This window comes from Lissotriton helveticus, chromosome 6 (assembly GCF_964261635.1).
Source record: "Lissotriton helveticus chromosome 6, aLisHel1.1, whole genome shotgun sequence".
Taxonomy (NCBI): domain Eukaryota; kingdom Metazoa; phylum Chordata; class Amphibia; order Caudata; family Salamandridae; genus Lissotriton; species Lissotriton helveticus.
In genome coordinates, this window is record NC_136067.1 from 442,418,383 (window position 1) to 442,441,946 (window position 23,564).

Below are 23,564 nucleotides of genomic sequence, written 5' to 3' on the forward strand. Positions count from 1 at the left end.
GGGTGGTCGACTAGTTGGGATAGAGAGACGACCAGTTGAGTGTCATCAGCGTAGCTTACCATTTTTATGTTAAATGGTGTCACCACGTCTTCCAGGGGAGCCATATATGCGTTAAAAAGCGTCGGGCTCAGGGAAGATCCCTGAGGGACCCCGCTTGTGAGGGGGAGGGTGGCTGAGTGGTAGATGCCGTCCCATACCTGGAACGTGCGTCCGGTGAGGAAGGATTCTGTCCAACTAAGTGCCGTCCCGGTGATCACTGCTGCCGCGAGCCGATGGAGGAGGACACGGTGGTTGACTGTGTCGAAGGCTGCGCTGAGATCCAGGAGGATCACTGCCACTGACCCTCCTGAATCCAGTATGCGCCTTGCCTCCTCGATGACGGCGAGGAGGGCAGTATCTGTGCCATGGCCCGGGCGGAAACCAGTTTGGGATTCTCGTAAGATGTTGTTTGTTTCAAAGAACTGGGACAATTGTCTGTTGACCAGTTTCTCAGCTAGCTTGCTGATTGCCGGTAGGAGAGAAATTGGACGATAGTTTCCCATGTCTGCTGGATCGAGCTGTGGTTTTTTAAGGAGTGCTTTTACCACCGCGCTCTTCCAGCTGGCAGGGACAGATCCCTGGGTAAGTGAGCTATTAATGAGCTCCGTGACCGTGGGAACGATGACAGGGGCCACGGTTTTGAGGAATCTGATGGGAGCCGCATCAAGTGGTGAACCACTTCTCATTTTGGTCATGGTTCGCTCGACTTCCAGACATGTTACTGGCCTGAATGTCTCAAGTTGAGGACGAGGATGACTTTCGGTTTGCCTGGGGGGTGTCGGATTGTCCAAGTGGCTGGTGGGCCCGGGAGGGGGGAGGGAAACTAGTATACGGGCGATTTTATCGTTGAAGTACGTGGCTAGGTCATTACTTCGGTCCACCGATGGGACACTGGAGGACGGGGAATGTTTCTGTACTCGCCTGCTCTGAGGCTTCAATCCTTATTTTGTTTGACTTGCAAATCTATAGACACAATTTTTCTTTGTGTCCTTTTTCTGTGACCATCCATGTACTCTTCTGATTGGGCCAATGATTTTCTTCATGACATCCCACTTTCTAATTAAGGTTTTTTTCTACATTAACATGGGCATTAAAATAACCACAAAACCGTTTACTGTGTGTGGCAGCCCGCAATCCTGGCTAACAGACTCCAAGGCTTGCCTTGCTTTTTGCATCATATGTACTCTGCAGTGCTAAACATTGGTGAACATCAAGGTGGTGGGTGGTAAGGATATACATACAAATAGATTATTCTCTTCCATTCGGGAATCATGTACACTTTTGGATTTCATTCACTTATTCAGTTTGTACCTAGGCAGTGTTGTGGCCTTTGAGCTTTTGGTTTGCGCGTTTAACCAAGTGGAATTTTATTCTGGAGTGCTATTATTTCATAATACATTAGTATCCATATCAATAGTTCAATTATGAAAGGCTGAGGGAATCATACTGGACTTTAACACTGACGTTTGGGGTCTCTCGGGTGTAGTACTGTACAGCATGTAGTCTAACCCCCTCATCTGCTTTACCTTCTGTGCACAAACAAAACCAAGTATTTGCAGAATGCGTTGTGATGGCTTTTCCAGAGCTGATGCTCCATTTTCTATACCATGTCGAAAATGTTGTTGACCAGAGTACGGACTGTCTGAATTATCTGTCCTCCCCATCTGAGTTTCTGGATATGCGAAAATCTTCCCAAGAATGTTGAGGAAAGGATGCCAAGGCATTGGAGTAAGTACGTTACTTGCAGTATTGATGTTTTATTCCTTATTATACAGCTCTTGTATGCAGCTGATCCACCATCTATTCCGTATCTGTGCAGATAAGTAATTGGAATAAGCTAATTTGTTCTCTTCGATGTGGTGGTGTGGGGCACTATAGAAGAAAATTTATGGGTGGAGGACTTAAGATTACGTGCATGTGCGCCACCTTCACAATTTAGCAGTAGTTATCTTTTCAGTTTTAAAGCAGGATTTGCAAATTGTAATAACTTCCCTTGTATAACAACTGTGTTGGCACAGCCAAATGGGGCATAAATGTTGATATGGGATTTTAACAACAGTCTTTGAAGAAAGTGACAGATATTTTTTTTTTCCAGTGGCGTTAGTGTACAGTGCTGAATACATCAATGAATTTGCTGCAATGAACTGGAGGTAAATTATGAGTCCTCATTTTTTTTATTATTTGTGTTGATTGAGGCACAGAGTTGCTCACTTAATGCCATTTGATATCTTCACACAAGAATCCTTCTGAATAAAATTAAGTCCTGCTCAAAAGTTTTAAAATGTTTCTGTAAACATTGAGAACGTAGCATCCTCATGGCGAGACAAATCTAGTTTCCCAATATATTTTTTTACCCTTGGTTTGTTAACAAATGAGAGGCTACTTTCCATTGACACAGCTTGCCTGCTTTGAAAATTCTTTGCAGTGATTAACTCCAGGTAGGTAGTAGTATTTCAGGAGTATTTATTGTTCAAGTTACTCGTCCAGATGTTCAGTCCAACTGTAGTCTCTGTCCCCCATCACTCCATATTACATCATTCTAGGAGGAACTCACTGGCAGAGCATGAACACATTGAAACCAGGATGCAACATATCCTACTTTCTTCCAAAAAGGAAAACGGAAAAGAACAGCATAGCGGATATAGGGAGAAAACTGAAGCTAGATGAGCGGAAGAGAGTAGAGAGAACCAGGGAGATACAAGAAGAGCAGTGGGAAAATGGAAGGAAACAACAATAGAAAGGAGCAAACAGATAAACATAAACCATTACCCATCCTCCTTTCTATAAATAATACAAGAGATTGACTACTCCATGCACCCCTACTGGCCAGAAAGGTATGCAAAAAGCAAGTCCGAGCAGGAGAAAACAAGAAAACGGAGAAGAGGAGAAATACAAGACATTACTACTACTCCATCGCATGATGAAAAATTAATAAAAAATAGTAAAGAGCACTGGGTTAAAGAGTTAAAGGCGAGACAAGAAGCATAAAGTAAAAAAAAAAAAAACACCCTGTTTGGCGTAACAGTAACCCATCCACTGTAGAAATGGGACTAGAACCCAAACTACACACACAAAAAGGTAACAATTCGAATGTGCAAATGCAATCTCAAGTAGAGATAAATATGTTGTGTACTATTAGAAACCGAGTACAACTTACACTACACACCTGAAGAAAGGTAAATTGTGCACTGAGAGAAAAGAGTATAAATGAGTGTAAGTCCGTGAACGAACGCACCTCTAATTGAGGTCACATGTTGTGCACCATGTGTAAGGACGCACCTCGTGGAGAGGTACAGACAATATGCACTGAGCAACGGTAATGGGGCCCATGCAAAACACCTCGTGGAGGTAAAACTTTGTGCACAAGTAATGCACTGTAGCAACGGGATTGGAACCTGCGCAACACACCCCATAAAGAGGTAAAAACGGTGTGTATTGTAACTGTAGCAATGGGACTAAGACCACCCATGCTATTCACCTTGTGTGAAGGCAAAGACAATGTGCACCGTAACAATGGGAAAAACAACCCAAGGAACACACCTTTTTATCGAGGTCAAAGGACTGTGCACTGTGACAAAAGGACTGTGACACACCAGTGTGGGGCAATGTGTGCAAGAAAGAATATGTTGGTGAGAACCCATGACTTGTTCTTGTCGAAAAAAAAAACGGTGTGCATACATGGAAAAACCAACAGTAAATGAGCTCTGTAAACAAGCAAGGCATACCACAATAATAATGCTCCGATCAGGAAACTGATCGGACAATCATGGTCATTCCATGCAACGCAGAAGGCATAATAAGCAACAGTAATGGGAATTTGTGGAGGGACTCACTGGCAGAGCATGAACACATTGAAACCAGGATACAACATATCCTCCTTTCTTCCAAAAAGGAAAACGGAAAAGAACAGCATAGCCTCAGAATTGTAGTGATTCACTCCAGGCAGGTTGTAGTATTTCAGAAGTATTAATTGTACAAGTTACATGTCCAGATGTTCAGTCCAGGACTAGCCCCACCAGGAGCAGCCAGCATGCTGCCCAGCCCTCTCAACTGTAGTCTCTGACCCCCATCACTCCATATTACATCATTCTAGGAGGAACTCACTGGCAGAGGATGAACACATTGAAACCAGGATACAACATTCTTGCAGTATTTATACTAGCTGTAGCTACGTTTAAGACGCTCTGAGCAAATTCAAAGTGTCTTAGTTATTACGCATACATTAACTAAGCAGTTAACCTTCATGGAGGTTGCGTCTTGCACAGCCTATATTCCTTATACCACAATTATAAAGGCCACTAACATTATGAAGCAGTGAAGAACTAAATGTGCCAGGGTTACCAAAGTTATGTGTAAAAAATGCAATACATGTGGAATTATACTCTACGTTCTCCAGTAGTATTGTGTTGCACCTTTTGAGCTTGAAGCAACCTTTTTTTAATGACATTTGCAATTTATGTAGCAAATTATATGGCAAGTGCGGTAAATCCATAATTATATGGTAAACATCGCAGCGACAGAATTGCATAATATGACTGGCCTATATATCAACAATTTACTCATAAAAGGTAAATAAAACCTAAACATTCTCATTTTAATCAGTGCCCGTTGTTAGTTGTACTTGAAAGAGAACATGTTTAACACTCTTCTTTTTACACACTGTACATATTTTATGCAATGCAAAGGGTGTTCTTTCCTAAAATTCTGCTTTCAACTGTATAATTAAGTATTGTTCTCTCCTTTTTCTTGCAGAGAGTCAACAAAGCAGAGTAGTCCAGTATTTCACTTACTGCATACAATCACTTCCTTGTTTGAACCCCCCTCCACGTTTTCCAGGATAAGCTACCCAATTTTGAACATGTAATCTTAAAAATAACCAATTGATAACATGTAAAGTGGCCTCAGAAGACCATCTCGGGGTTCTTATGACATTTACAAACCACCCTGCCATCAGTCTTGTAGGTAATGTCACCAAAATGCCTAGATTTCAGTATTTACCATTTTACACGAAGACTTGTTAAGTATATATATTCTTTCTCTAATGGATGACTGTGTTCTATGGTCCAGTAATACCATTGAGGGGTTCTGGTGACATCGTAAACCAAAGGCTGAGTGATTTTGTAAATGTTACCAGAGCCTTGAGAGGGCAATGTTGGACCACATATTTCAATAGGTACCCCTTGTGTATTTTTCATATTGCACGTTTAGTTTGAGATAGCAAGCTTGGGAAAAACCTTTCTTAAAAATGCAGCTAATATTAGCCACCTTATGAGGATTAGAATGTTTAGGTTGTGTTGAGCTTTCTTGAATAAATTGTTGTTAAAACAATGGCCAGTTTAATGGCTGCTGCTTTTTAAACTCTGCATACGGTCTCTAGTTCATGCGTTCTGACCCCAAAAACATGATGAAATTGGATGATCCCCAACTTGCATCCCCATGGTGCAGAACTTGCTCCCATGGCTTAGACAATAAACGTCAGCTGTAGACTGCTGCTCATATTGTGGGAGAGGTGTGGCGCCGCGGCCAGGGCGACTGACGCTGGAATCTGGGGATCACGGTTCGATCCCCGGCTCCGGCGGCAGGTTAGCCCAGCACCATGTGACTCTGGGCAATAGCTTGCTTAATCTTCCCGACGGCCCCCAGCGCCTAGAGACCCTTACGGGTGATTGTGCGCTTTACAAATGTGGATTATTATATTACAGGACTTGAGGCCAGTCTAATGGATGGCACAAGTGTAGCCGGACTGCTGTAGCTTTTAAGCTTACTGAGATACCTCTCAAAATAACCCTTTTCAACAGGAAGGAATATTACTTTTATACCACGAGTAAGGCTTGCCACTCACAAGAAAGGTTGCGAGTGTTTAAAAGTGGAACATTTAGTGTTTGCATTTTCTTAGTGTCTAACCCTAAAACACTACTTTCACTCTATAGGGTTGTGGTTAAAATGCTATTAAAATACTATTTGTATCTTTGATGTAGAACCAGATATAAAGTTCACTCAATCACTATTTTTTATATTTATTAAAAGCCCAATTAAATCATGAGGTTGGGTTTTGATAAATATGAAGCAACAGCAACTATTAGAAATGTATACTTTTTGTGCATTGGGCTCTAGTAGGATAATTAACATTAGTCTGCCTACAGCTGCTTCTTTGATGAGGTGCGAAATACTTCTCCCAGAGCAGAAACCTTAGGTTGGGCCTGGCAGAATGGCCTGGATAGAGTATGTAATCCAAGAAGGGCAGTTATGGAGAGTCAATGAACAAAATTAACTTGAAAGGGACCGGAGGATCCCTGCTGCTTTATAAGAGAAGTAAGGCATAGAGAAGAGAGATCTTTTAAACACAGGATAAACTTCAGCTCCCCTGGCTCCAGTTTTAGAGGAGGAGGAAGCCGGCACCAGATCCATTTTGGTGTTACATGAGACCGGATTGAGGACTGCTCATTACCCTAGAAACCTTCATGGTTGTGCTACAAGTCTTCTCCAGTGGCAGAACGTTTCTTCTGTATTCTATTTCACTGAGAATGGTGCACGTAGGATAGTTTGCAGTACAACAAACAATATGTAATGTAGTACATACTGTAATATATACTAGAAAGGAGGAAATAGTTTACCTGGGAAACTTTGTTCCGATTGGTTAGGGGTGTGTGTAGAAGTCGCCCTCCCTCCCGATCCTCCGCACCCACTAGCTAGTGAAGTGAACTAAAATAGCACTCCACCTCTCTGCTCTTCAGAAAACCCCTCAAACAGTGGCCTTTGAGGGAGGAAGAAAACCTGCTGATTGTGACCTCTGGGGAGACCAGAAGGGCTGGACCTACTCCCAGTTTTGCCCAGGACTGAAAGGTGAACCCCTGGGGTGTAAGGAATTGGATTGTTAGTTGACTGGGGTGTGAGTCCTGGTCAAGTAGCAAAAACCATCCTTGTCAGGGTATGGTACAAGTAACCCCAAATTAACCTGTGCTCAACCCCCTTGAAGCTTGCCACAGATTACATAGAGGCAATGTATAAGGTATTTGTGCAACACTTCAGACAGTGAAAACCCACTACAAAAGGAGCCCACAACAGAGTTAGAAAATAGAGTAGTTTTTAATAAATAAAACGAGACAAAAATGACAATCCAATTGGTAGAACAGGAGAGAACAAATTTGATAGTTTTTAGTGAAAATAGTGCCGAAAAGCCTAAAGCACCAACTGTGGATATCTGGTCGCAGCAGACTGGGACAAAGTCACAAGTTCAGGCCAAACGCGATGGAATGCGTGCCTGCTATAGGGAACCCAGTTAGGCCCTCTGCAGCACCTGCGTCAAAGATTGATCGCACAGCTGAGGCGATGCACCAGAGGGGAAGAGAGTGCTGCCAAAGCCCACACCGACCAGCACTGGTCTGGGGTTGTGGCTGTGGCGCTAACTTGGGGTTGGGCCTGTGCCTGGCCTGGGCGGTGCTCACTGGTGCTTTGGGCAGCTGGCTCCTCAAGGTACAGCCGGGGGCTGAGGCAACGCGGGCCTCTGGGCGAGCAGTAACTGCCCTGGGAAGCTTCCCTTCGCCCCCTGCCCCACAGGGTGGCCTGGACACCCAGGCACTAAGGACATGGAGATGGTCAGAGCCCCTGTTAGACCTGGCATCTTTGGCGTGGTTTCCCCCTATCTTTTTGCCTCTACCTCCTGTATTTTTGATGCTGTGCTAGATTTCGTTTTTGCTGGTTTAGATGCTTTGGACAATCTGCCACTGCTGATCAGCGCCAGGGTGTAAGTGCTCCCTATGTAAATTGTTATTCTGATTGGATATACATGTTTGGCATATTTGTATCACCATGAAGTCCCTAGTAAAGTGCACTGGGTGTGCCAGGGCTGGTGATGACAAATGCTACGAGTGGGCCTGCAGCACTGATTGTGCTACCCACAGGAGTAGCTCTAAAATGGTGTCTAAGGCCTGCCACTGCAGTGCCTGTGTGCAGTTTAGAAACTGCCATGTCCTCCTGGTCAGTGTCCCCACTGACCAGGCCTAACCCTTCCCTTTTTGTGCGCATCAGTCACCCCTATGGAAGGCCCAAGGTACCCCCCTGGGCAGGGTGCAGTGTATGTAGAAGGTAGAGCATGTACTAGTGCAGGTGACATGCTCTGATAGTGAATGGCAGCCATTTTCGTTTTCACTATTGTAAGGCTATCTTGCTCCATAGATTAACATGGGGGATGCTGGCTACAGTGGTTAACAGCATTTCTTCCCATAGGAACAAGATAGGACCTGACAGCTCAGCCCGCCTCTGCAAGCTGGCGCGTGTTCCCTTTGAATGGGGGGGAGGGGGGGGTGAGTCTCTGGTCTTTTGGAAGTAGTTGTCAGCGATGCCTTGCCTGTAGACTGTCTGTTAGGTAACGACCTGGAGAGTTCTCCATGGAAGGATGTAGAACACAGAACTCATTTGGAGATGTTGGGTTTGCCTGCGTGGATCTGTGTGACCACGCGTGCTATGGCAGCCAGTAGGGGTGATTCAGCAGAACTGGAGCCTGAAACAGTGGCCCAGAAACCTGCCAGGAGAGGAAGAGGCAAGGGGCAAGGGAAACCCGCTCCAGCAGTTCCCACGGTCCAGGAAATAGGAGAACCTGAGGGGGATGCCCTGGAACCTACAGGGGAACAGGTGGCCGAACTGGGAGACCTACCTGAGCTGACCCATTGGCAGCAAGAAGTCCAGGAATTATCTCCAAAATCTGAGGTCTCTCACTAGCGAGTTGATAGAAGTGCAATGTTAAGCGTGTAGCAATGACAAGGACCCGACTCGATAGACCAGACTGTTTGGTGACTCGCTAAAACGGAAGATCTACATGTAAGGAGCTTCAGGCATCTCGCTCCTGACGCATGCATGATTGATTGTGTTTTAACTGCGCACTGTTTTACCTTTTAAAAATATTTCATTTGATTTGTACTCGCTGCTTTTTTACATCCCCGGTCCACCTCTGCCTGCAGTTTGTGTGGAGGGAAGCCAATACCGGCAAGTTCACTGGCTTCTGGTCTCAAAGTACGAAGGTTAGCAGGCTAGTCTGTCGCTCCCTCAGTACTTAAACACCATGTCACCCATCACGCGCAGAGGACGCGCCGGTGGCGCGCCAAAGGCAAGCCCGTCTGCACCCGTCCACACCGGGCCAAGGGCCACCCCCCCTGCCGGTTTCATACAAGACCCTCGCTCCTCCACACTATCATATAAACCGGAACAACTCAAAGCTATGAATAGGCCCCTTCACAAATGTAAGATCATTGATTTAAACCGATTAAGATACTCCTCCTTTACCTGCCCTACCTGCTCTCTCCTTTTAATGAAACATCCTCACTCTCGGACCCTCACCACATATGGAAAAAACACAACACCTAAAATCGTTCGCTCAGCTCTCATCAATGTAAGATCGCTACCAAAACATAAATATGAAATTGCTAACCTCATTGAAAGTTGGAATTTAGATATCCTTTTTCTAACGGAAACTTGGGCGGATCCTTCATGTGGACCAGGCTTTACCACAGCATCTCCCGAGGGCTTCACGAACATTAGGTTTGATAGAACCTCTAAAAAAGGAGGAGGCATTGCCATTATTCATCGCAACAATTTTACACTGCGAACAGAATCCATACCCATCACTTCTTGTGAAGCAATCGATTTTACCTTCCTAATCCCTCACTCAAACTCATTCAGAGGCATTCTTCTCTACCGCCCCCCAGGTCCACAAACCACTTTTCTGTCCTCCTTGGGCTGCCTTCTAGAACCTATAGCAGGGGAAAACAATTTCACCATCTTGGGAGACTTTAATTTCCACCTGGAGGCTCTTGACAATCCCGACACTATGGCCCTTCTGTCTGAAATCCAAGAGGTATGCCTTATACAATTAGTTCAATCCACGACACACTCTGCGGGCCACACCCTAGACGGCCTCTTTTCCAGCCTCAATTCACTCACCCTAGAAGATACCCTCCCATTAACTTGGACGGATCATACTGCGATCCTTTTTGATATTACTCACTAAACCTTCTATCCCCACAAATTTCAAAGCATGGAAAAGTATCGATGTGGCCGAATTCAACTCTAAATTACAGGACTCACGGATAATTGATATCTCTGATCCCGAGATGGCAGCCATTAAATACACTAACTGGCTTCAGGTTATAGTTGATGTAACAGTTCCCACAAAGAAAAGATCCACTAACAGGATCTCAAGCGCTGCCCCCTGGTTTAACCAGACCCTCAGGCATGAAAAACAAAACTGCAGACGGCAAGAACGAAAATGGCGACTACACTATGATCCTGCTGAGAAATTATGCTATAAACAAAAACGAACCAAATACAAACATTTGGTCATCCTCGAAAAAAGCACATTTTACAGCAGTCAAATTGATTTGGCACACGACTCAGTTAAACGCCTCTATCAGGTTGTCACACATCTATCGGGACAAGACAAACCCGTCTCGGTAGATACCACTCAAATCATGTGTGACTCCCTGGCAACTTACTTCAAAGAAAAAGTCTGTGCTATCTACTCAAATTTTAAGACACATACTCCCACTCATACAGACTTCATTTCATCACCGCCAGTCCCTAAACACACTCGTGAATCTGCAAGCTCTACTGCTGATACCAAAACTAATCCCACTTTCCAGAACTTCAGCCAGGTATCCCCAGAATTCGTTTCTCACCTCCTTACTACCATTAACTCAGGCTCCCCGAATGATCCTTGCCCCCCCTCCATACTCAAATTATCTCCCAACCTCACTGAGATTTAGGCTTTAAAATGAGGTGAGCTGTGCGGCGGTCGCTCTAATGTTGAAGCTCACACAGAGGCCCTTATATCAAATTAAATATGGAATAAGATACATGTGTAGTAAGCTAAATTTAAGTGTAAAAGTCAGAGTCATAAAAGGTACTTACTGAAAGTACCAGTTTGGAAGATCCACAACTCATTGGAGGAAAAAGTCCCAAAACGATGTTTTGTTGTTGAGATCACGATGCTGATGCGTGGGTAGAAACCGCTCCTCGTCACCAGTGTAAAATTCAAGTAACAAGAAAGATGAGGAGGCTCCAAATGGTGAAGTATAAGATTTAGTTTATTCCAGTAAAGTGATCCCATCAGTCCAGCAGGAGATGTCGGGTGCAACTGACCATTAACAGCAGAGGCATCACTACACCAGGTTCTATCACCATGGTCCACTTTCAAGCATAAGCAATATGTCTGCAATGTGAGCAACAGTAAACAAACTTTTGAATATAGTAGTACAAAGTAAATATAAGGCTACTACACACACAAATCAACGAAGAGTATACCATTAAAACATTTAGCTTGAAAGCAAATTTAGATCTCCACAAACTTAAAAGGCAATATGCTTCCATCAGATATTGATGCCCTATTTGGTCAATATGCAGACTGTAAAACTGAATTAAGAACGTTTGAGGTGACATTACCACCACATTCTTCATATAATCATTATTTGATTTGAAGCCTTCAAGGGGCAAAGAACCATCCTTCGCTTTATTACAACAAGAAATACTCTTCGGATTAAAATATAAATTCAGCTGTCATGCTCTTCGATCTGTCGGCAGTTTACAAAACTGTGTACTGCAATGTGTTTCTGCATATGAAACTTTATTAAGTTGAATCAAATCTTTGTCATTGTATTGTGGTCAACAAGTCAACAATCTGATATTTTGATTCCTTTTCCTGCACCGTGCCACACAGAGCTTACCAGCACTAACCCCTCCTCTATACCTCCAGCCCCCCAACTCTGCCTCCTATTTATCATTTATATCCACTATCTGGCACAAATCCTAGACCAATGTCTGCTACTAAGAAAAAAGTCATCTTGTGATTGGAAAATGGTTTGTCAGACCAGACTAGCATCGCCACGTATTTGAACCATGTGTTTTCTTTTTGAAACAATGCGTCATGTATTTCAATGATAACTAGACCGTGTTGAGATCATTTGGAAGAGTTGCCTTGGACCATTTGGCCCAACTCCTACCACATTCCAAAGTCAGGGACTTGGGAATAGTTTGACTCAAAATTCCCACATCTCCCCAAATAAATGCAGTGGCCTACAGCATCATTTTACAGTACTTCCTTTTGTCAAATTGGTCTGCTTGTCCTCATGAAAGGATCGTCGAATTGAACTGATAAAACTACTGTTGTGAGCACACCTTGAATATTGGAATTCATAGCAATTCCATAAAGAGATTCATCAATGCACTTCAAAAGCTTTAAACCCAGCTTGTCAGAATGTGCTTGAAATTATGGTGAGAGGTCAGATCGAACTGGATTTTAAAGTTCTTCAGTAGCTCCTAGTGGAGGTGACAGTTAAATTCAATTTTCTCTGAACTGTGCTCCCAGCTTACCAGGGCAAGGGACCAGCCTAGCTAGAGAAACTTTCAACTGCTAGGTCCCTCACATGTGCCATTGATGATCAGCTGCACACCTTTTCTCATAAGGAACCTTCAACCAGCTGAAACTTTGATAGTACATCTTGGAGTACAGGTTCCAAAGCTGTGGACATCATGAGCCCAGTCCTGAGAGCTAAATAAACTGAATGCCCTTCAGGATTAATCTGAACAAATACTTTCCCCGGCCAGCCTCTAACAGAACTAAACGTGAGATGATGTTAGTTTGAGCCCTCCCCCTTCACTGATTAGACCCTAACTTCCCTTCGCACATCACACTTTCGTTTATCTAGACTTCTGAATTAACCCTAAGGCTACATGCATAGGTCTAAAATCACCTTTACTTAACAAATAAAAGAGAGTAGTGCTGGCTTACAAATTTGACCTGGTGAGTGCACATGGAAGCCCTTAAAGTAAGTACTTTTTATGTAATCAACTAAAAATAAAGATATGAATCCTCCTGTTTCTGTGGTGTTCATGAACCTAGATGCCTATGTTACAGTAGGCCTGTGTTGGTGACTAGTTTTAAATTCATACAGTTGCTTGTAAGGTTTCTCAACTTGTCTGGTGGTTGTCAGTTATGTCATGAGGGTCCAGTTAAACTAACCCTGAGACTCACAATCGCATTCTAGATCCATGAAGAGTGACACTGATCGCTTGAAAGGCTAGAGTACATCTTATTTGCATAATCTGCTTGACAAAGAGGCACCCAGACTGCATGTATGAAACCTTTTCCCTGGCTCCGCATTTGTGCTTCAACGCTATTGTATCTGAAGTTGTGGGTTTCTTATATACATTACATGTGTAAAAGTTTTATGATAACAGACCTGCTAGTCCATGTGTGTTGCACAGTCGAGTGGCTCAAGTTAGCGATATGGGCGTGGCTGTGTATATGGGTATTTAAAAATGATAGATGTTAAAAAACTGTTTAGACTCTCTGATGGAGGGGGATTCTAGAATTACACTAGAACAGAGACAGGTGACCAAAGTGTGGAATGGTGCATTCAGGATATTCATGTCTGGCTAGTGCAGAGCAGCTCCTTTCACTTCTGTAAAGCTATTGGGGCACTCCTCCTTTTGCTTCGCGTTGTAATACGGTCTCTCATTGGCAGCAGTGCTAGAAATTGATTTGTCCCAATGTTCTACAAAGTTTGGTTCTTGGTGAGACTGTGCATCAGACGCTATATTAGAGAATTTGTTTTTGAAAGTAACTGGTGGTGGCCACTTTTTGCTTTGGATGCAATTCTGGGGAGAGTTGTCCAATAAATAAATAAATTAATGAAAGAACTTCCAGGTAATTCTTCAGAAGAGTGGCAGACATTGATCAAATACTCCATTAAATACAGCAATGTCCTCGCAGCCCCATACCATTGAATGGGAACATCATTGAATATGAAAGCTATAAGTCTGTTAGTTGTTGACTAACAATTAAGTTAACTAAAACATCTGATGTAGATGCTTGCCTGGTCAAGCAGACTTTAGAATGTCCATCTTCTAAACATTTTTTTTTCTCCTTGGAATACTTCAACATGAAAAAGTGTTAGATATTCAACTCAATCTGTTAGTTCCTTCTGTCAGTTGAGGCTATGTATGAAATATTTCTTAGAGTTCATATTTGTCTCCTATGGATACTTAGTTTAGTTCCTTTTCTCTTCAGTATGTGAAGCATATAATGAGTTCACCCTAATTAATGGTGGCAATCTTGAACTGAACTGTTGAATCCTATTTTGATGATGCAGGTGAAGCCGGTAATTTAAAGCTGAAATTCAGAACAAAGCATCAACTTAAGGCTGATGAGGAAAGTCTTCACAATGACGTCTGTCACGCCGAAAGTTTCCACAGATGAAGTGAAAAGGCTTCCGAATGCTGTTTGTGAACTTAGGAAGGAGCAGGAAATGTCACCGAACCACATGCAAGCGGATTTTGGCGTCATTATTGAACTCCGACAAAAATTACATTTGGTAGAAAAGGAAAAGTTGGAGATGGCCTCCGCTTACAATGAAGAGTTATCTAAAAGGGAAAGTCAATTCACTGTGTTACGGTCACAAGTTGAAAGAGGAGAGGCAGTTCTACAAAGTCTTGAGTATGACTTGGCTGTTGCTAGAAAAGACGCTAGCATTGAAAGATGTACTTTGGAGCAAATACTTGTAAATGCAAACAGAGAACAGGAAATACTCAAAGTACAGAATGAAGATCTGCACCAAAAGTTAAACAATGTTGAGGAGTTGCTAACGTTTTCACAGCACAACTGGGAGGAGAAACAAAACCAATTCAAGTCTGATTTGGTAGAAAGGGATGGTGTTATTAAAAGCTGTAACAAAGAGATTGAAAAGGTGAACTCTGAAAAAAATAACCGTGACAAAAAACTGCAGGAACAGGATAAAAGTATCCAAAATATGCAAAAGAAATTGGAGGATCTCCAAGCAGAACGGAATAATTACCTTGAATCTATACAACGTCAAGAGAATGATATGAATTACTACCACAAAAGAGAGGAAGGTCTAAAACGTGACCTTGAAGCTGCTGCACTGAGAGAACAGACATTGCAAAAAGAAGTTGAAGCAAATATTCGGGATTCAAAGATTAATTCTGATTTGTTGCATTTGCGTATTAACGAACTGGAAAAATGTTTGCAAACCGAAAAAGCCAATAAAGATGAAGCAGTTTTTAATTTAGATAAATTGCGGAAACAATATATAGATTTAGAAATTTATTTTGAGAAAGAAAAAAAAAATGCTGATGAATGGTCTCAAAAACTGTTACAAAGCCAGGAAGCCTACAAATGTAATTTAAATGAGCTAGCAGGAGAAATGAGGGAAAAAGATACAATAATTGAATCTTTCTCCAAAAATTGCCAGAAACTTGAAAAATCTTGTGAGGATTTACAAAAAGACCTTGACCAGGTCAGGGCATGTAATGTTTCTCTTGAAGATACAGCTCGAGATTACTGTAGAGAATTGAAATTGTTAGTGGACTCTTTTTCTAACCAAGATGCTAAAATAAGGTTTCACACTGATGATCCTCTTACCCCTAGTTTTCTCCTTAAGACATTGAGAGAAATCCTTTTGGTATATGAGTGTCAGATAACGCATAAGAGTAATGAGCTAGCCAACACTAGAGAGAGATATGAAGAGAAAAAGAAAGAGTCAGATACTGTTCAGGAATGTAAATTGTATCTAAGTAGACAACTGCAGGAGAGTAATAAACAGCTCACTTTAGTCACTGGAGAGTTGGATGAACTACGCAAAGCATACGTGAAGAGCAGATGTATGATTGACAGTTTGCAAAATGAACTGAAGCACACAAACGAATCCTGGGAGAGGGAGAAAGAAAGTGTAAAAGAATGTCGCCAACAAGCAGAGAGCTCTGTGCAGGCAATGAACGATGATCTAGAGGAGAAAAATAAATACTTCTACAGTATATATCAGCATCTGATTTCAGGCCGTGTGCTGCAAAAAACTGATATCCTGATTGGTACCTTTACAATTGACGAACTTTATGCTGCCATACAGGAACATACTACTTACCTCCTTCAAGAACTTGAGAAGGAAAAGCAGAATGTGATAAAACATGAAAAAATGTGGAGGGAAAAAGCTGATGCTATGTCAAGTCTTCAGAAGACATATGATGAAACCTTAAAAAACTATTCCAATCAGATGAAAGCTTGGGAAATACGTTGGCAGAAACAGAATAAGGATTTGGAAGTACAGTTTGCAGCTCTCTTACAGGAGTCTCAGTCAAAAACTGAGAAATGTGAAGAGATTGCTGAGAAAGCCAAAGAGAAAAATTCTGTATTAGAAAAAGTAACCGATCGGCTGTCGTTAGAAAATTCAAAGTTCAAAGACCAGTTAACAACCATAAAACAAGAAAACTCTTCACTTTTGATTGCTTGTACACTCATGGCAGGGGCATTATACTCTCTGTATAACAGATCATGCGCACTGACTATACAAAAAGACCTTCTTCAAGACCAACTTAAAACATATGAAATAGTCAAAAAGGACATTAGGGCAATGTCACAAGCTTTCGTTAATGCAGAGAAAAAAAAGAAACATGGCTCTAAGTTTAAGAAAAAACATGCCAAAAGCATGATCCACGTTTTCCGCAAAGGTGTTATAGTGGTATTGGCAGCAAATAGACTTCAGTACTTTGGACAGTCCTGCAACTCTCTCTTCACCTGGATTGATTGGATTAATGAAGGTCCAGGGATATTAGTCCATGGCATGGCATCACGGGGGCAGTCAGGACAGAAAAATGAACAACAATTGCATGACCTAGTGAGCTGGTTTCGAAACTCTGACCTTCTTTGTGAAATAATGAGTTCTGTTTCGGATTTAAAAAGCATTCTGAATACAGTAGACATGTCTTCACGTTCAAGTGCCCGTTTAATTATAAATGCTGCCAGAAGTAGCTTTTCAAAGCTTATGGAAACATTGTCTGTTAAGATAGCTAATGTACCTTTGAGTAGGAATCTTCTCCGAGCCTCAGACCGAAGCTCTTTGTCTCAGAGCTTGTCACATGGACTTCATAAAGTTGACTTGAATGCCCTAAAAGCAGGCATTATGGTCAATGGGCCCATACTGAAAAGTGTAGCGTCCTTGCAGAAACACACATATGAATTTACACAAAGACTGCAAAAATGTGAGGAGGAACGTCGGTCTATGCGCTTGGAGAAGGCAGACTTAAAACATACAATTCAGAAACTCAGTGCGGAGACTCAACAGCTGCAGGATCAACTACTTAAGTGTTCGCATATTTATCTGACTGAGCCAAGCACTGGACTAAGTAGAAAAGAAGTGTATCCTAGCCCTGTTGATAGACGGCTTAGTTATAACGAGCAGGACAGGAATGAAAAGAACAGTATGCTCAAGGCAGAAAGTGTTGGTCAGACTGATGAGCAAAATAGCCACCGTGAACAGGAGATGTACCAACTGGAGCAGAGTATCCACAAAGCAGAGAGTTGTCTCCGCTTATCAGTAAAGTAATGTGTAGGCTAATGACTGCACACTTAAAATAGACACAAGATGTGTTTTTAATTTCAGACTCAAGGTGGAAATACAAAATAGTGCTTACCTAAAAGTACAGCCATTAAAATGAATTGCTAAAACCTCTACTGAAGAGTGTATCGAACCACATACACTCCTTTAAACACTAAAAACCTCTTAATCGTGTTGGTTGGAGGTTTGGGTAAAATGTTCTATTTAAGAATATTCTTTAATTCCTATGTATTGGCTCTAGAATATGTATTGTGATTAGTGTGCCATAGTTTATTCACACAAAATATAATTTTTTGGTCGCACAACTTGCATGCGTTTTTATATGGTATTGAGAAAAGATATGCCACCAGCAAACTATTGTTGAACATTATTTATTGCGTTTTAAGCTAATAATGCAAATAGCACCCTTTATGTAATTCTGAGAGTAGCACAGCTGTTTAGAACGAATGCTATCTTTAAGAACAGATGTTGGCCCAAATTTTTTTTAAAGTGTGGAGCATGACACGAGGCAGGCTTGGACACTTGCCATATATGTCTGAACATTAGTGCAGTATGGTGTAAGAGAGCTGTAATAACCTGTCCGCTCACATCTAGCTGTGCTTTAACAGACCAGCAAAATACAGGGTCGATGATCAGCTGCTTTTCTATATGGTAATACGAAAACAAAAATAATTTGGTTCAATCCTAACTTTAAGGACATTGGCAGTCGGAAAGTGTGCATAAGCAATTTTGTCATTTTAACTAGCGTTATTCACAAGCTCTAAGGTCAGTAATTAATAAACTGTCAAATGAATGTGCCTGTGATGTTGCCCTCTAAGTACAACTCTTGCCTTTCAGTTCTATAGCACGTTTTCCCTCTTGTTTTTTGCCTAAGCATTTAATCGCTGTGCTCTGAGAAATTGTATTAGTCTTGTACCAGTAGCTTATCTACATTCTGAGAAAGAATATTGGCCCTCCCGTTCTCAGCCATCCAAAGGATTCTCTAATGTACCATTTGTCAAGTACAACAGCTAGTACCATAAAAGCCAACCCGTTGGTTCGTAATGGTTTTAACCATCCATGGAGTGATTTCTGTTTGTAGACCAGAAATGCATGTGAAGAAAACGGTCACAAAATAACCAAGTGCACCATACAACTCTCATAGTCCACTAAACATTGTTACTTCAATACTGCATTCTCCACAACTTAGCCATACTGTTATTTTCTTTTTAATGGTTCTAAATGCTAGCTTTTTGTATGAGCACACATTTATATTACACTTGCATTGAGAATGAGCGTCCTTTGCTTTGAAATCAAGTCATTGTTGATTTATTTGTCATTGTTAAACATGTCGAGAAATAGTACAGCTTGTGAAGTCATTGTTGACAGTTGTGTTCAATTAGCCATACCCTCTTACAACTCAGGCGTTTGAGTAAAAAAGTATTGCTTGGAAAGTTTCTTTATTGCATTTTCTGATGTCTTTTGGCAGGCACCGTTTTTCAAATGTTATCATGTATTTAGTTTGGATTCTGAAGATTTCTTGATATCTAAACCAACAACTGGAATGTGTGTAAATAGTAAGACCCCATGGTTTTACTTGACTATTGACTCATGGGGGTATATTTAGTATTCCACCCACACAGCACATAAAACCTAGTGAAGGGAACATTTTACAGAAAGGAACCTAACCACTATGCACCAATGACACATGCACAGTTGGTAAGAAAAAAGGTTTTATCTGCATATTCTAAAACATATAAAACTCTAATAATTAAAGGATGTTAAAGACCATTGTCAGACTTCACTATTAGAAACGTCTTCCATTTTGAAAATAGTCGGCATGACAGCCAAATTACTTAGTAATTGTTTTTGCACGTTATACAGCCAACACAGAGGTTGCGATCACCTTGGAAAACAAAAATAACTCTTGATGGTCCTGTGCGCTTTACAGTGCGGTTACTGTAAGGCTAACCCCATTTTCCTTCCCCAACTTGGGTGCCAATTAGTATATGATCTTCTGAATTGAAGTCCACAGAAACAGCAAACATCCACTTTTAAAACAATATGCAGATATTTAAATATGGCATTTTTCTTTTTCCCAAATTCTTCTGAAAATAAATGAGACCGCACCAAATTATGACTGGAATTAAAAGTAAAAATGTATAGATTAATGAGAAATAAATTAATTTCTAAAGCACATAGTCCACCAAAGCCATCATGACTCTGAAACAAAAGAACACTCAACACAACAAGACACAAAGGAGGAGACCGAGAGGAGGAGGCGGCGAACAAACAGAAAATATGCATTTCTATACTTTCTATAAAACCTTTTAGACAGCAATGATGTATAAATACATGGGGAGAGATTCCATATTTGGATGCCCATTGCTCTATTTGAGCTCTCTCACCCCCTAATGCAAAGCTTTCCCTTAATGTGTAACCAGTGTAAGCATCTGTGGACCTCCAAAATATGGTCAAACGCATAAAGAAACAACTGCTTTATTTTGAATGGATTGAAAGTTCTCGGTTTTTCCATAAGGCTAGAGTAAATGGTATTACTGTAGCCTAGGTGAGTAAGAATCGCACTACTGTGGCCTATTTCTCTAAAGGAACAAAGGGGACAATGTTCCATAAACAAAACACAAGTAGGAGATTGAAGCTCATAGCTTTTGGATGTGAATGTCCTCATTTACAACTTTAACCATTTGTCAAGATTTTAGGCAGGCAAGTTTGTAGTAGGCATGTCAAGTAGCAAAGCACACAAAGCTAGATTTAGAGATCTTTTCTTAGCAATACAATTTTGGTGTTTCTTTTCAATTTAAGGAAATTGCTTGACATACAAATATGAGCTGTGGAGAGACAATTCTGCAGTTTAGACTCCATATCGTGAACATCATGGTTAATATTTTACAGGACTAGGACTTATCAGTGTAAAATAGAGACTTGAACTCAAAGCTGTGATTTTAAAGTGCACAACCGCATGTAGATTTTTGGCTAGAGAGGGGTGAATGCTGATTCTTAAGTCACCTGCTAGTGTGATATTTTGTTGAATTGAACATTTGTTAATGATCCAGCTTGTTTGTGACCAGTCAGGAAGAATCTTTAAGAGTTGAGCACTCTTAGGTCCGATTCCACTTCTCTTGGTTGTGCAGCAAGATGAAAAGTTCGAATATATGAAAGGCGGGCAACAAGTTGAGCATTATCAATTTGACAGGGGATCTCTGGTCTTGGATATAACCCCATTCGTCAATCGTAATGATCAATACAGCCTCAGTATTATAGTTTGGGTTAAAATCCTGCCTATCAAGTAAAATGAGAAGATCTCAAGTATGGAGCTAATTAGCAAAGTTCTGTTCCATGATTTAGTTCCAGCTAGAAGTAGCATAATGAATCTGTAGTACTTTGTGTCAAAGAGTACAAAATCAGATGGTTTTACAGGTGAGGTAACAATCCCCTTTATGCAGGCATCTGGCATCCTACCTTCCTTGAATGAGGAATTAATGAAATGACACAACAAAGGCAGAGGAACCGGTTCAAGAGAAAATAGAAACATCCGAGTGAGGAGGGGCGTCTTCTGAGGAACCTGACATAATGCTTCTGTGCATTTCTCTAATTTCCTCCACACCTCCGGCAGTGCGTAGTATACCCCTGTGGCGGGACCATCATAGCAGGATAATGGATTCGCATTTCGATGTAGGAGGATGCAAGTCAACCAGGATATGGCGTTGGGAAGAGATTATATCCTCATAAGTAAGATTGACTTCATCATGGAAGTCGGTAGCTACTCTATTGTTTAGATCCTGTGATGGAGTAGTGTCAGAGAGATGTTAGACGGGGAACATAAATCTTTACATAGCTGCAAATAATTCTCGGGATGAGGAGGATAAAATGTTTTTGTTTTTTCCAGGTTTTTTTTTTTAACTAAGATGAAGCAGGTTTTGGTAGCATACAGTAGCTGTTTCTTATGTGAGTTGAGCCTTGAACTGACTGCATACATCATCATATTTCAATCTCCATTTACTTTCATCTGTCCTATTCAGTAGCTGCATTGTTTGTTTTTAATTCAGTATTGTACACACTATTGGTATGGTTACAAGCTGCTTTACCAGTCAAGTGCTTAGATATAGTACCAAAGTGAGCTATCCGAGTGGTAAATGTTCTATTTGGCAGCGTATGCGTTGCTCGCCTTGGCGAGATCTATTGTTGTGGATGTTGCGTCCAAAGGTGGACAGGAGATGTGCACTTGCCCGGACAGCTGATGTGCACGCTCACGGCATGTCTTCTCTGGCGATCTCAGCTTTCGCCCGGACAACAGATGTGCACGCTTGCGCTATCTCGCGCGCTCCCACCGCACTTTCACTTTCGCCCACTCTAACAATGCCCGCCCTCACTCATGAAACAGAGTGCTGCCTGTGTAACGAAGGCCGTGAGGACTTCAAGATCGCAGAGGGACAACAGGGCTGTAGTGGGTGGATCTGGTAGCCAGCTCTTTTCCAAGCCATCCCTGCAGCGCAAGAGCTGCTCCCATGAAGGCCCCATGAAGCTTAATGCTGCTCACAGGGTAAGAGCCGCTCGCACAATTTTTTTTTTTGTACTGTGTAGGTAGTAACAAGGACCGACTGGATGCTTCATGCCTCCCATTAGAAGCCAGTGAACGGCAGGGTCTTCTGAACCTCCACAGCTGTGGTTCAGGAAATAGGAAAGACCTCTGCATAGTTTGCGTGAAGAGGGCTCTGTGACATTCGCAGCCTTCTGCAAAAATTCCCAGTCACCCTCGGCCCGGCTGCCATCTTCACGCCTCCTCCCCTCCTCAGACCCTGTTTTAACCAACAGCACAATTGTATAGCGCCCACTGTCTTATGTGAGTTTGGTGCTCATACAAAATACATGTTGCGCTGGAAAAAATGGACATCTTGCATCACTGCAGACTCTTATTAACTTTTATTGTTGTTGCGCTCCATGAGAGTGCTTGTTTTTCTTACTGTGATCACTGACTTACATGTCCGTTTGACCCAGCCTTTGAGTGTTTTCTGTGCAAATCCTGGGTGTAGTGCTGGGAACCCTATGATTCAATTTCCCTCCTAGCAGCAGGAGAAGGGAGTACTTTGACGCTCCCTCTCCCCCAAAAGCCTTAGGCTCTCGTGAGTTTAGCCTCTCTTTTAAAAAGCCTGATCAGGACAGTTTGAGCAGGCCACTCTTGCATATGAATGTGCTTTTCCCCAGTATCTCACACCCCTCCCTTGCTTAAGTGTCCAGGTATCGATTGCTACAGCAGGCGATGGTCATTTTTCCATCTGTTTAAACTTTGCAGTGTAACTTCGTTTCTGAAGTAGTAAGATTTCAGAATGCGCGAAAGCTTGAATGGCACCATAAGGCATAACTAAAACAAGCATTTGCAATGCAATAGGTCTCGCATTTACGGCAGTTTGAGCTATTGACATTGCAAATAATGCCTTTTATTTTTGTTAAAAAAAACATAAATAAAAGACATAGTCATTTACAATGCCAATAGCTTAAACTCGTGTAACTGCAAGACCTATTGCATTGAAAATGCTTGTTGTAACAGGAAGGAACTTTCATAATATCACCTGCCTATGCCACAACTTAAAACGTAATTTAGGACTATTGCTAAAATTGTGTCTGGGATGTGTCCTAGCTTCAGTATACAAACACAAAATCAAGGACTAATCTGACAAATCAATGGGGATTGTTGTGTGATTGAAGATGTTAGTGGGCCGGGCAAGGAATAAGTATAACATATAGCCCGCATTATAGGAGAAAGAAGCACCCCATTGAACAAGATTAAGGCATGTCGGGGCCAGCAACAGAGTAATGTAGTTGCTGTCAGTTTCATCATATACATGAATGTTCATCATGTAGTTTGATAACATTTGAAGCAAAAGTGGAGACCTTGCTAGCAAGATCTAAATGTTATGGTATGGCCTACTAAAATGTTCTTTATATAAAAAAAGCAAACCAAACGAGATCATGTCCTCTTGCTCCTCCCCCTTACAAAATTTTGGGGAGTTGCCAGATTTCTAGCCAGGGCTAGAAAAACATTTTATAAATATTACTGTCACTTTGAAACAATTCAAAACCCTCTTGCTTAAATGTCCAGTCTTGTGCAGGAGTTCTTCCCGTTTCCTA

General features: G+C 41.8%; 1 protein-coding gene across 2 annotated transcripts in view; it reads left to right on the top strand.

Annotated features, from left to right (window-relative positions):
* Positions 1-23,564, top strand: part of TMEM18 (transmembrane protein 18) — a 67,356-nt gene that overhangs the window by 25,294 nt on the left and 18,498 nt on the right. The window contains exons 3-4 of one of the 2 annotated variants that reach the window (XM_078647881.1): positions 2,135-2,189; positions 14,181-18,875. In XM_078647881.1, coding sequence (XP_078504007.1) covers positions 14,235-17,426 — 3,192 coding nt within the window. In that variant the 5' untranslated portion in view covers positions 2,135-2,189; positions 14,181-14,234 and the 3' untranslated portion in view covers positions 17,427-18,875. Of the gene's footprint in view, positions 1-2,134; positions 2,190-14,180; positions 18,876-23,564 lie in introns of those variants that run through there. The other variant, XM_078647882.1, reaches the window with a different exon arrangement.